The sequence below is a fragment of the Stegodyphus dumicola genome, chromosome 5, assembly GCF_044657685.1.
Source record: "Stegodyphus dumicola isolate Sdum_Otavi_A_Nest chromosome 5, ASM4465768v1".
Classification (NCBI taxonomy): Eukaryota; Metazoa; Arthropoda; class Arachnida; order Araneae; family Eresidae; genus Stegodyphus; species Stegodyphus dumicola.
The window spans coordinates 63,794,723-63,809,618 of record NC_140772.1 but is presented as its reverse complement, the minus strand read 5'-3'; the positions used below and the strand labels follow the sequence as shown (position 1 = coordinate 63,809,618).

Genomic DNA, 14,896 nt, shown 5'->3' with positions numbered 1-14,896 from the left:
TGCTTTTGTATTATAAACGTAAGCTTTAGGTTGTAAATTCTGTTCCAAAGTTTCTGCATCTATTAAAAAAATTAAATGCAAATTTCATACTTACAGGTTGTCCTGCCAGATTTAGCAGTTATACGAATAGCTGTATTTGATGAAAATGGGAAAATGCTGGGGCAGAGAATTTTGCCTCTGGATGGCTTACAAGCAGGTGAGAGAAGCAACTATAGATACTATAGAAACGTGCTAAATTAAACATCCAAATATAAGCAAAATACAAACTAATGTTTTGCACAATATTTCTGTAACATTTTGCACATATATTCTGTGAATTTTGCAAACTCATGATTTGAAATTCTTGATAAAAATGCAGTACATTTAGGATACAAATGTATTTAAATTATAGTTTCTAAAGGAATGTTTCGAAAAGTTTTTTTTTTTTAATAGCGGTTTTAAAACCATTTGACTGTACGATAATGAGTAAAGCTGCATAAAGTGTAAAAATATATATAAGAACAGAATTGGTAGATTTGAACTAAATACTTGATACGTTTCGCTAATGTCCATGCCTCCTTTAATTATGTTCTGTCTTAGTTGGAACGGTTTCTGTTTAACAGTGTCTTTTACAGTGTGATTTTCAATCTTTTTATAAAAGCTTTTCGTCATATTTGTATTATGTACTATAAGTTAGCATTGTTTACTTATTTTTCGCATTTCTTTGTATTTTTCTTACGTATATTCTATCTACAAAGAAAAAAGTGAAAGAAAAGAAAAGGGAAAAAATATCTTTATCACATTAATTACGATTACTGAAACAAAGAAAAAGTATTTTTAAGTTAATTACGATGATGATCATCATCGTAATTAACTTGGCAATACTTTTCTTGATTAGGTTCGAACCCAATAACCGAAAACGGAAGGGGAAAAGAGAAGTACATTTAACGAAGCTTTCTTTGCTTTTGAAATTTGAATTTTTTGTAATTCACCTAGTGTTTAATATCAAATAGTTCTAGTTAATTTACTAGTACTATATCTTGTTAAATTATTGATTTATCTATTTATTTATTTTCATTTTAGGTTATCGTCACGTGTCTCTGCGAACAGATGGAAATTTTCCGATGTCACTGGCGATGTTATTCATCTGTATAGAATTAAAAATTTACATTCCTGATGGATTAGGAGGTACCTAATTTCAGTACTCTAAATTTTTGGATCAGATAGTATGAAGATAAAAGTAATATAAAAAAAAGAGAGTGAAAACGGGTTATGGGGTAAATTAAACCTTTTAATATCGATATTTTATAAATAAATTCATTTTCAGAAACTCTGCACTAAAAATTTAAGAAATTTTGCATGCCTGTGCTTGGAATTTAAACCAGAAAAAAAGTTTTTATCGAAACAAAATAAATGTATCTTTGTGAAAACTTAAAAGGGGAAAATTAATAAAAAAGAAAAGCAATTAATCACCTGTATAATTTTTGCAATCCTAATACCAACAATCTAACTGCTTGCTATAAATTCGTTACATTCAAAAACTTTCACTCTTTTGCATTGATAGAGGCAAAAATCAATTCCTCTTAAGCATCTGAAACGCCCGTGTATACAAATTTCCTCTGGAATGATTTTCCTTTCCTCTGCCTCGTGGAATGCTACAGCATTAACAATAACATACTTAGTGAAGCCATTACTTTTCTTTTACAGATCTTTGTGCGGTTACACCCACTGTGTGCAATGTGTGCAATTTTCCCTATTTGAACTGCGAGCATCAATAGCTAAACGTTGAGTCTAAACAAAGAACAGAGAAGGTTCATTACAAAAGACAACTACTTCAGTCGCTTCAAAAGAATGATTGACATGTCATTTAACAACTACTGGAAGCAATGAGAAGTGCACTAACGTGGTGGGGGAAAAGCATTAGGTAGAAAATGGAAGTAGGCCTGCGGTATTACGGATGACTTCACTATGAAAGTATTAAATATCCTTATTTGCTGATGACTGAATATTGCTCCGGAAGGAACTTTTCTGGAGAGACTTATCAATGGCTGACTAACTGGAGCCGCGGACCACTGGTAATTCAGTCCTATTGATTGAATGGGTTAATTCAATTCGTTCAGTGCTTGATTATTAAACAGGCTGGTTGCATGGAGAGTTTCATGCTTTTTCCTAATTTTTACGCAAATTACGAGCCCATATATTTCAGAATATTTCTGCGAAAGTAGATTTCTCGTGAAATTTTGTCGCAATTAACCAACTAACCATACAAAAAGCAGATTATTGTGGTTCCAGAAGTATCAAATGATCCTCCTTGACATGACCGTTTACTTGAAGTCATAATGCATAAATATTTTTTATTATTATTTATCATCATATTTTGCTCTTTTCTTTTAACTATCTAAATGCCGTCATAAATTAAGAGCTTTGAAATAAATAGTAAAGAAAATTGTTTTATAAATGTAGACAAAAATTAAATATTAATAAAAAATAGTTCATGCGCAGCTACATTAAATATACCACAAAATTTTATCTGGAATAATGATTCTATGGATACCTAAACTCACTTTGTATGAATAAGTTTTCAAATGTGTCATTAGCTAAGCACAGAAGCAATAAACGATTACCTTTTGAGATAAAAAAATAATGCTTACTATTTTCGCTGAAAGGGATGAAAGTATTGGGATACCCATAGCATTCGTCAGGTAAAGAGTAAGTAAATTATTCCTTGATGATATCCGGGTCTCTGGAGCTCCTCCTGTACCAGCTGAAACAACACACTGCATAACTTATAATAATTATTTTATTTTAAGATCTAATGGACGCTCTGTCTGACCCAAGAGCTTTCCTTTCGGCTCAAGAGAAAAGAGTTGCTCAGATGAAAGCTATGGGAATTGAAGAATCAGATGTGCAAACTCAAGACCTGAAGCTGGGTGGCGGCAAAGTAAATGCCAAGAAAGATGATGACAAGAAAGGTGAGAAATAAAACTATCGTTCTTTGGCGATGATATTTTGTCGTCATTATCAAGACAAAATTAAGAAATCTGATGTGAATACCACATGACTTTCTTGAACGGCCTATTAAATTATACACATTTTTTGCTGCATTTCATTTAAACTTATTTCCCTGAATTTCATTAGAGACATATTTCTCATTGAGTCAATTCAGATCTCACCTCGCGGCAAGGCAAAAATACATAAAAGCTCAAAACACCTTCATTAAAAATTGTAAAATATAGAAAGCCTAAAACACCAAATACAGTTAAAACAGTTTTAAAAAAATTAGAATTAAAATTAGAGTGTCTACGCAAAAAACAAGCAAACTGGACAGCGGGCGAGAAGGCAGATTTTTCGGTGCATAAAACTGAAAGTTTACTTTTGGTCCCAGTCGGCAAAAAGCCTCTGAAAGTGCAGAAACTAACTTAATTCATTATTCTACTAAGAGTTTCAAATGTAAACAAATCGCGGCAAATTATTGATAATTCTACAACTGTTACATGCAGATTAATTAAAGGCATAAAAATTTTTACCGTAACATAACAAAATAATTCAATCTAACAAAAAGAAATATCTAAGTGATCTTATCTAAAGTAAAAAATTTCACAATGTACCAACATATAAAAGTAAAAAAAACTGAACTGACTGAGCTTGGTAACACAGTGAGTGTGTGAGTGCATATATATATATTTTTATTTATTTGTTTATGTACTTTTGGTGCGGCCAACTACAACCAAAAATGGAGGTGCACAACTACACGTTATAGTAATCCCGTATACAAAATTTCAACTTTCTGACGCCACTCGTTTTTGAGTTATGGAAAATATCATATGCATACGTACATACAGACGTTATGAAAAAGACTCTTAGGAATCCATTTCAAATCCATTTTCAATCCCATTTGGGAAAAAGAGTCCTTTATTCTGTCCTTATATGCACATGTCACGCAAAACATCGCTCAAATGGATTCGAGGGAGGTCAGAATGGATATTTTCTTTTGAAATAATTTACCCAAAAGTTTTCGCGATTACAATCCTTCCCTTACTTCGTACAAAGAAGTGAAAATGGGCCAAAGAAACCATTCAAAATATATTTTACAAAACGCTCTCTGTCTTATCTCTGAAGCAAAGCAATAAAAGCATAGTAGTTTCAAACCAATTTTCGTAAATCTTTTTTAATTTGCCATCTTGCTTAAGATTAGTTTAGTTCTCTATAAACTGCTTTTTGCATTTCTAAAATTTTCAATCGTTTCAGGCATATTGTGGTAATTGCTTTTACAATTATTGACTTTGTAAGAAACTTATTATTTTTTACTAACCAGTTATTTTATGTCTTGGATTTGTACTGTCACTCCTCGTTTCCATTTTTTTACCAGAATGTAAATGAGGTGGAAAGAGATAGTATTTAAAGGAGAGTTTTAAATTGCTTAGACAGAGCATGTTCTGCCTGCTGAAGGAAGCTTGTTTTCTTAAGATAACAAGCTTGTACTAGCTTGTTATCTTAAGATAAGGGTTCTTATCTACGGCATTAATTATTCTTGCCGATAGTGCTTTTCACGCCGTTGTAAGTAATAGGGCGAACTTTTGCGTTAAATATCTCTGCATAGACTGTTGGTTAATTTATAATTAGTTTAAAATTTTAAATTCTTATCTTGATTTATAGCCATTAATGCTGACTGAGTTTGAAAGCACCAGGAATGATTTCTGTTCTACAATTTTTTAATTTAATGAAAAGATCTTTTACACTAGTCGTTTGTGTTCGTAATGCATTTTCCAAGACTACCCAGTTGTTTCATATTTGGCATTATAGTCGATTTGAATGGTATCAAAATTGTGTGCTAATGAGTATAAAAATTCTCTATTATCATATTTAAGCGAGAGAAAAATGCCAAACCTAACAGTCTGCCTGACGTTACCAGATATTCCAGTCTGCTAGTATCTAATAGACTGCAATTATAGGTCACGCATTTTAGTACCATGTATAAATAAATGTATAAATGTATGTATAAATGTATAAATCCTTAAGCAAATGAAAAAAAACTTTTCCCAATAATTTTATTACTGTACTTACTATACGTTAAAAAATGTGAAATAAGTGTCGTCTAACATAAGTAAAAATTATTTCATCTCAAATTACGTGTCGCAGAAAATTATATTTTTAATTATATTCCTTTCATTTTTAGATGATTATAAATTGGAAGTAATCACCAAAGACTCACTAAAGGAACTTAAACCATTCCAAAAGCTTAAAAAGAAGCATATGAAGGCTCTTAACTCTTTGATGAAACGACAAGCGAAAGATAAAGCTGCGATTCAGAAGTTCCAATGTACTGCAATAGAGAAATATATGAAGAACTCCAAACAGTAAGCATTTGCTTTCATTTGTTTTAATATTTGGCTTAAAGTTTATCATTCAACGTATTTTACTCAGTTACCATATTTATGTTTACAATTCTACATTTTTCCAAAAAAATGTTTACATTTCTTTTTATTGCTAACTTTATTGAAAAACTCTTAGCTAAAATATGGCTCAGTGTTTAGCTTGTCATAAATATTGAAGAGTCAAAGTAACGGTAAAAACATTTATTTAATTACTAAGGAATTTTTACGTCTTCAATGAGAATAACCTCAGGTATTTGTTGGTCCATAGATGCCATGAAATTCTCGAACACCCATGTAATATATTTGGACTTAACGTGCTTTGAATCATTGCTCATAACTTTGATTTATACTATAGAAATGGATCAATAACTCGAATTAATTACCATTTAGATTCGGCAATCTAAATGGTATATCTGTTAATTATCATTACCAGATATACCATTTAGATTGCCGAAGTCAGAACAATAAGCAATTAATCTCTTCTAAGCTGCTATGACGGAAAATATTGTGTTGGATTAAGGCACCTCTTTTAAAGCAAAATGTAGGAATGGAAATGTATAATGTATAAATAATTAGGGAGAAGGACAGCTTTTTAATTCATGTTATTGCTGTGTCTATCTGTTGCATTAAACTGTTCCATACGGTGACGCTACGACCATTTTGATTATCTATTATATTGCAGAATGTCACTGTTTGAGTTGCGTCAATCGGAGAGAGTCAAGAAGAGTTTTTACTTGCAGTGGGTATTTCCATTTGCTTAAAAGCCCGAACCATCAACTGTTTTCTGACTAAATTAACATTTTATTCATTTTCTACTGATTAGCTATTTTCAGTGCTTTCAAATATAGACTAGAAACAGTGTCTTAAGGTAATGCATTCTCTATCGGCCCATCAAAATTTTTCTGGAAGTATTAAACAATATTTAAGTTAAAGCAAGTTTTTGTAAATATTTACTACTTTTGTTTTTAGTACTTATTTCCAAAGTTAAAAAATTTCTTGATAAATACAACACGATGTTTGTTATATATTTCGAAATGAGAAGAGATATTTAAGACACTCCATAATTTTTGAAAATATGTACTACTTCCTTTCATTTAAATGATGAGTTTTTAATTTATAGATGACAAGATTACATTGAATCACCAGGATATAACAGAGATCTGCTTAATATCCCACCAGCCCTACGTTATCACAATTAATCATATGCAATTATCGGAACATCAGTACTGTCAGTATTCACTCTGTGAAGTCAGTATCCACTTAGTACTGCTTTCAAACTCTGCTTGTTGCACAACTGTCCACAGCTTCATCCTATATGTCGATTGCAAACTCCTCGGATATTCTTGCAACTCTCCATGCCTGCCTCCCAAACCCTTTCAGAACTTCGAAACAGTGTTGCAGCTGAAGTGAGACCAATTACCATTAGAATTCATAAACTGTCTCATTTCTAACTTTGAATTCACACTGTGAGAGCTCTTGAACTGTTAGAGAGGACCATACCCCGTACCAGTCTCCTTCTTTTACTCGATTTTGCAGCTTCTTTTCAGACCTTTCTGCACCGATGAGATCTGTACATAAACATGAGTGTATATCGCAACTATTATGTAACCTATTCTTGTCTCATATCAACGCATGTTCCGGTCAGATTTCATTAAGTTCTGTCAATCGGTTCTGGAAATAATTGGTAAAATGGGAAAAGTCGTTTAATTTTGAACACCAGTGTAAATAAACTTAACTATACTCTATAGATCCTTTTAACTTTTTTAAGAAAAACCGATCGAATTTTCCTAAATGAAATATACAGGTACAATAAGTTATTTTATGTATATCAGATCATTTCAAAAAGCATAATTTATATCGCAAATGTATATATTTTCATGACTATGTCATTAAAATATGATGCCAATAGAAACAATTGTAACTTTAAGATGTGGGCTCTGTATTATACAAATTTTCAAAATTCTTAACAAGTCGTTTGCGAGATAAACTGAAAGATTGCATTAATCTCAGCCCTCGTTTTATAGATTTTTCTCAAATTCTTTATAGGTCTGATCTTACACAAGATGCGAAGATGAAGGAATTAGTGATCAGCCAGATGGAACAATGGTCGGAACTTGTGGAGAAGCATAAAAAAGAAGAATGGGAACTGTTGAATACTCAAGCCTCTGAGCAAGGCAACATTTTGGAACGACTCATGAACTTAGAACAGGTTAAACAGCTGCGACAACTGGAGCAAAAATTCGACATGTATTTATATTTCTTTTATTTTTCTGAAAAACATGTGAAAGTTCTTCGTTAAAGTCTATGTCTATTTATTTCCTCTGTTGTGAATTTATTAGTGTAATTGCTTCGTAATGCACCCCATAAAAAAAGGAAACATTTCTGAGAAAACTTCTCCATTGAAATAAGATGCGGTGTATTTGAAGAACTGCTTTATCTATCACTAAAGCTAATTGCAGCCAGAAATTATGCGATAGAAACGTAATCATAATTTGCTGAATTAATAGCAAATTACCCTTTACTTCTCAAATCTTTTATGCACAAAAAATTACTTTCATTTACACAGGTATATTGTGACTGAAAAAATGTATTACCTACATAGAATGCAGTGGTGCCTTGCATAATCAACGTAATCTGTTCCAGAGAGGTTTTCGTTATGCTGCGCACTGTGTCACCTCTAGGTTACTACAAGAATAATTTTAATAGTACTTATACTCGTCCCACACAAGCATCATAAAAGAAATTCACAAAAAAAAATTAAAAACACCACCAATGCTGGAAACGAAATGAATTTGTCAATTCATTAGTCATTATCATATTTAAGTATATTATGAATGTAGAGTATGTCACCACTTCACACTTTATTATTATTTGAAACTTTTTGTGTTCTATTAGCGATGAAAATCTTAGCTTCCTTGACTTTCCTGAATATATGCCTTTGATTTTTTCGAAGATTTATGTTTCAAGAAGTTATCTATATGCATGACTTTTTCCTTCTACTTCTTCGGAATGGTCTTAAAGTAATGCATGGCATTGCGGTTTTGCAGTATTGGTTCTAGTTGCAACATTTGTCTTCTTGTTTCCTACCCCCTGTTCCTCAAAAAACATTTCTTTCTGGGTATTTTCGTGTTTTTATTCAAGAAAATCTGTTGTTATATAAGGTATTTCTCCCGCTTTCCTAGCGTGCCTTCTTGGTGTAGTGGTCAGCACACTGGGCCGGTATTCCAGAGGTCCGTGGTTCGATTCCCGGCGAAGTTGGTTGCTAATTTTTCAACTCTCCGGCTTTTCCAATTAACCTAATGTCTCTACAGTTATACTGTAATAAGTTCAATATGGTGCTCTACTAGCAGCTTCTTTATATCTTCTTTATCAGCTCCCAGTACTATGGAAACAATTTTCTCAACCAGTTTGTCATCAACCATTAGTTCACCATAAACGTAGATAAGATAGATACTCCTCCAAAGTAAGCTTAAACTCTTTTGAGTGACTTCTGGACCATTTTGATACCTTCCCCAATATCAAATTGATCCTTCCAGAGTTTTATAAAGATTATATCACATACAAACTGATAGAATTTTAACCCACTTGACCCAAAAGTGCTCTTGTATACAGTTTCTTGAAATTAGAAATCAACTGTTTGTGTATCACATGAAGCGAAGAAATTAGAAATTGTGTTGGGATGGGTATTTCTGACAACATGGCACTGGAATTCTTCATTAGAAAAACAAAGAACGCGTTTCCTATTTAATTTATTTCACATGATGAATTATTAGTCTTAAAATGAGCGCAACTTAAGTATCCTATAATGTGTAATTAATATATCTTAGTAAAAGTATGCGATAAGTATATAAAATTTTATACGATGGGAGGGGAAGAATCTTTAACTCTCAATAACTTTTAGAATTTTTAGCCCAAAGGGATGTTAGCCTAGAAGAGCTATTAGTCTCGAAACGGCATTTTGCGTCGAATTACGATAAATGGCTGTATCATTTTTTAAATTGTTGCCATCAAATATTATCGATCTGTATTATATTTTAAAAATTAAATAATGAAGAATCTGCATGCATGTATGTATGTTTCTCTCACTGTGAAAAATCAATGGTTCCTAGGGTCTTCAAATTTTCAGGTAACGTAGCCATCCACCCGAATATGGGAACCCAAATTTGGAATTTCGAATTTGTTTTAATATCTATTTCATATTTTGTAATGCTTTAAGGAGTATCAGCAATCCCTATACCGACAAAGTTAAATTGGCCATTTCCGATGTAACTTTTCACAAAGTCTTCTGTAGATACATGCTTGAAATTTTTGTGTAATTAAAGTATACCTATCTGATTATACTGAAATGAACTTTTGAAACACTTTGAATTTTAGAGTAATTTACAGAATATTTTGTTAGGCATAGTAAAATTTAGCATTTTTCTCACACAATTTTTTTTAATATTTTTTTCTTAGTTTATCCCAAAACGCTCATTTCAGTAAATATTAGGAAACCTAATAAATAAGCCATGAAAATTTTAGATGCCTGTGAGCAGTAGTTCCTGAGAAAAGGTACATCGAATATAAAAAAAATCACGTTTGGAGAAAAACGCGTTTTTATGTAAGAATCCATATCACTCATTCAATGACAAATTAAAACTAGATTTTTTACAGTTCTAATTTTCATAGAGATTAAAGAATGTTATTTTTAAAAAGATAAAAGTGTAGAGAATTTGAAAATGCAAAAATCCGAAATCACCATTTTTTGAAGATTTTTGGGTTCTAACACCCCTTTAAACGAAATTTTATTAGAGCCTTAACGACTTCAGGGCGACCAATGGATGTACACGATAAAGCACTTTTATCTCCAGTCCGAAAATTCTAAAAATATGCTGTTTTTAAATAATTTTAGCCCAAAGGGACGATTGCCCAAATGCTCTCGTGACGTGCAAGTGTTTGCAAATGAAAAAAACGCCTCTTTGGACGTAATATAAAATCGGCAAGGTATAGAGTTTAATCTTTTATTTATTTATTTATTTTATTTTATTTATTTATTTATTTATTTATTTTTGTTGCCCAGAATTTCGCATTTTTATCAGAGTCAATCGCACTTTCAATGTTGTTTATTTGAATGCTGACATAAATTATACTGACATTAGTTTTTTATTAAATGTAATTAATCAGAAAATAATAAAAAAATTATTAATTACTTACTTAAATTTTAAAATGTTGATGAAAATTTATGCTAAAGACTAATTTTATCAATTTTTTCAACAAATAAGGAAACTTTATAATATTAGATCAAAATACAATATTTATGATTTAACATAAACAATCGCAGTTTGTGATTTCTGATTTTGGCGTTACGGCATTAAAAAAATAATAATACGTAATTGCAGGTATATTACAAATAACACTACGTAAATCAAAGTGTTGTAACTATAACTGCATCAAGAAACTGTAAAATTCTGTAACCTCGATGCTTTAAAAATAATATTGCCACCTTTGAATCAATGTTATTTAATGACGCATTACTTCTTCATATTTAATTTCCTCAGTGCCCAAACACTTATAAACATAGGAAGTAGTTCACAGGATTAGGAACCTGCAATAAATTTTAAAACTATAAGATCAGTGAGATGGGGGAAATGCGTATTTGCAAAGGATCAGCTCCAAAAATACCCTGAAGGTGAGTTTTTCTGTTTATAGAAATGACCCAATTCACGCTCTCCCAACTTAGTGAACTCGAACTTACGCGGTTACTTATTTTTGTTAAAGAATATTTATGAATATCGTGATGAAATTTCCTAAAAAACCTCGAGACGTGTTTCCAAAACGATTTCTCTATTCTTTCTCGAAAGAACGAGATGAAAACAAAGCTAGAAATGAATCAAGATTCTTATGTTATAATAGTAGAAGACACTTGCCAGACTACTAGACTTGGAAGTTCTCAGGAATGACGTCAGTGAACTATTGGCCTCTTCTAGCATAGAGCTGACAATCGGATGAACTTATAGAGATGCCTAAATAAATCGCAACTGAAGAAGTCAACACCTCAAACCTAGATCGCCTTAATTATCCAGTAGTATATTACAATTAGACAAGTATATTACAATTACAAACTTAATAGGTGGTCTCGGAACCAATTGGAAACGTGCTACAAATTTTGGAGAAGACAAGGTGTATGGTGTATTTAATTATGGCAAAGCACACGAGGGCTATCTGCCTAAAGGGAGGGATGCCTTTCGTGGAGGACTTTCTAAGGGAAACTGGCTCGTATACACGTTACACATGGGGAAAACCACGAAAACGCCCATGCAGCCAGCCCGTTCGCGGGATTCGAACCTCAGACCGAACTACCAGTGTTCAGCGTCTTTACCGCTCGGCCGCTGGTGGGCCAAGAATAAAAAAAATTATTAGCTTACTATGAAGAAATTTTACGCGATGAAAAAGTCATTCAATTGTCAGACGAATTTGTTAAATTTTATTAAACTACAGGCTTCGAAATAACTCCGTTTTACACAACACATTTATTTTAATATTTTGTAATGATATGTATGAAAACCGTATTCTTGTAATATAATTTCCTTCTAAACAAATGCTTCTTAGCCTTTTGTCTCATTTAAGTAAAATTTATATGTATTTATGTGGAAAGTTAACACCTCACTTGTGCGCTTTTCGTCGGTCCTACCAATCGCGTAATTTCAGATATTACTTATTACTGTAATATGTGGAACATCAGTGGTATCAGATTCAAACAGCATGAGAACAAAAGGCACAATCTGAAAGAAGATGACGGGTCACTTTTTTTTTTTAATTTTTTTTGGGGGAAAGGGGGCAAAATGAAACTTTTCTTAATAGAATAAAAATTGTGTAAATAAGGCTAAATAAAAAAAAGGTTAACTTAATTTTATATTTCACTTCTTTTTTTTTTAATTTTTTTGGGGGGAAAGGGGGCAAAATGAAACTTTTCTTAATAGAATAAAAATTGTGTAAATAAGGTTAAATAAAAAAAACGTTAACTTAATTTTATATTTCACTTCCTAAATATTTATCAAAAACACATAAACAATACTAATTACAATAACGAAAAAGAAAAAGTTCAAATTTATAATTATTTGCGATTTGAAATCTTAAGGTTAGTTGGTATCTGTAAACTATTTGTTGGCTATAGCTTTAATTCGTTCAAAAGCAGCATTCAGAAATTATGCACAATTCCAGACATAGATATTGATATAAGATACACCTAATAAAGTGCCTAAGTAAAGAGAATTTATAAGCGATTCGTTACATTATCTATATAGCAATATGAACTGCGCAGCTGTGCAACCAGCCAACCAACAAGCAACTGACTCATGAAAACCATACATACATCATATTTGTTTGGTTTGTCTTATGTGATTACGGCAAAACATCGAAGGCTATCTGCCTAAGAGTAGGCATGCCTTCGTGGAGGAATTTCTAAGAGAAACTGGCTCATATGCACGTTACACATGGGGGAAATTACGGAAACGTCTAGGCAGCCATCCCGTTAGCGGGATTCGAACCTCCGACCGAACACCAGTGTTTAGCGACTTTACCGCTGGTGGGTTTACATACATCAGAATTACTAACCGGAGAAAAACCGGAAACATCAAAAAGCTGAAAGCCAGGCTGATCGGCTTACCGATTGCATCGACTTGAAAAGTTCTCCTGCCTTACTTTGATCATGTAGCCAAGCATACAAGCATAAAGTAACAAAATTTCTATAAAGAAAAAAAAGTGAAGCCATTTGCGTGAGTATCTTAATTAAAATTTTTCCTAAGCTGCATGAGATAGACAGGATGCGGTCCGCTCACTAACTCCGAAATCTTTGCAACCATTTTACCGATTTGTCAGTCGCAACGTAATTGCGCACGGGTGGAATGAAATTGATTATCGCTGTCGCATCACCAAAGTTGGAGCATTTAGAAAATATGTTAAAAAAATTAGATGAATTTGCGTTTCGGATATTCGTTGGGAAATTTATTTGTTAAATGATTTTTTAAATGTTTCACGAAGTTATAAATAATCCTGCACATATTAGGAAACAAGAAAGCGTAGAATCGAAACAAAAGGGAAATTTTTCGCGAAATATTTCATTTAATTTTCCTTCTAAATTCTAAGAAATCATATCTGATATACAAGCAGTTCTCATTGCTATAAATATTTCAGTGACAGTTACCTGTCGTTCATTATTTCTACAAACTATCTAGTTTTAAGTTCGTGCAGTATTCTTCTAGCTCAGTTTAAAATGTTCTGCCTTTCCATGTGAAATAGCTCTTTTAAAGCCGCTTTAAACTTTCATCAACGTCAAAATAAATGCAGACTTCATTCGTGCTACATTGTTGTCATTGTACAATTCTTACTTGTGAAAATACGAAAATAGATATTGATATTTTACTTATCACCATTCCAAAACTTAACAGTATACCACAGTCTGACGATGGATTAAATTCATTAATAAATTAACGAATTTTGGAATTCGTTGTTATCAATTCAGAACCTAGATTTTTTTTCTCCTAAATTATAATAAAAATTTTTGAATGCAATTATTCGCTATTATTTCTGTCTGCTTACAACTAACGATCTAGAGCGCACTTTTTTTATAGAGAGAGGACAGCATAACTGTATCATAAATAAAGTTGATTTGAATATTTTTTATAATAAAACTTAATCCTCTCAGATTTAGCTTTTACTTAACAGTTAATTTTTAAATTTTTATTTGTTCATTCGTTATTTTCTGCCATTACAGCTCGCTACGACTTTCCATAATAATACAATTCTTAATAAGTTTCTCATGATAGAGCTAATTTTCGAATTGACTGTGAACAAAAGTTTAATTTTGTTTGTCAACTAAAAAATTTATTTTGTAGCGGATAATATCATTAATTATATATATCTTTATTAGTGGTATTTCTTGTCTCAAATTGTATATCTATTGTTCGATTCGTAATTTCTGAGAATTATCTTAAATTTGTATATATGTAACGTAAATATATAAAAATATATCTAAGTATGTTTTGAATGCTATTTAAATAAACAAACATGAATTTTTATAGTGAAAATAAAGAAATGAAAGCCAGACAAGCTAAAATATCTATGGAGACGGCCAAGGAGGTAAACAATGATAGGACGCTCAGAAACAAAGCTGAAAGAGAAAGGTGAGTAGCTATGATAGAGAATTTTTAATATACAGGAAAACCACCTTCCTCAGCGTAACTATTTAATCCGTAAATCAATTCGCGGTAAGCGAACAGAGTAACAAAGAAGATAAAATGGCAGTTTAACTTTATTGAATACATTATATATGTTTGTGTTGTACTAGAGAATAAAATTCTAACGTTAATAAAAATAAATTGGTTCAATTTTCATCCTCTATCCTCTGAATATTTAATTTACTTTTCCACAAAAATTAGCTTCGCTTTGTATTAGAATCAACATCAAATAAAAATTCTTTAGCATATTCGGAGTGGCTGAAAACTAATTGAAATTTTGTAGTTAGTTCCTTTAGTCGTAACATTAACTTGTTTTCCTCTTTATCA

General features: G+C 31.8%; 1 protein-coding gene across 1 annotated transcript in view; it reads left to right on the top strand.

Moving 5' to 3' along the window:
* LOC118202032 (1-phosphatidylinositol 4,5-bisphosphate phosphodiesterase-like) overlaps positions 1-14,896 on the top strand; it is a 112,069-nt gene that overhangs the window by 85,304 nt on the left and 11,869 nt on the right. The window contains exons 24-29 of the mRNA XM_085817811.1: positions 97-196; positions 1,063-1,167; positions 2,790-2,951; positions 5,156-5,336; positions 7,401-7,601; positions 14,414-14,515. Coding sequence (XP_085673937.1) covers positions 97-196; positions 1,063-1,167; positions 2,790-2,951; positions 5,156-5,336; positions 7,401-7,601; positions 14,414-14,515 — 851 coding nt within the window. The remainder of the gene's footprint in view (positions 1-96; positions 197-1,062; positions 1,168-2,789; positions 2,952-5,155; positions 5,337-7,400; positions 7,602-14,413; positions 14,516-14,896) is intronic.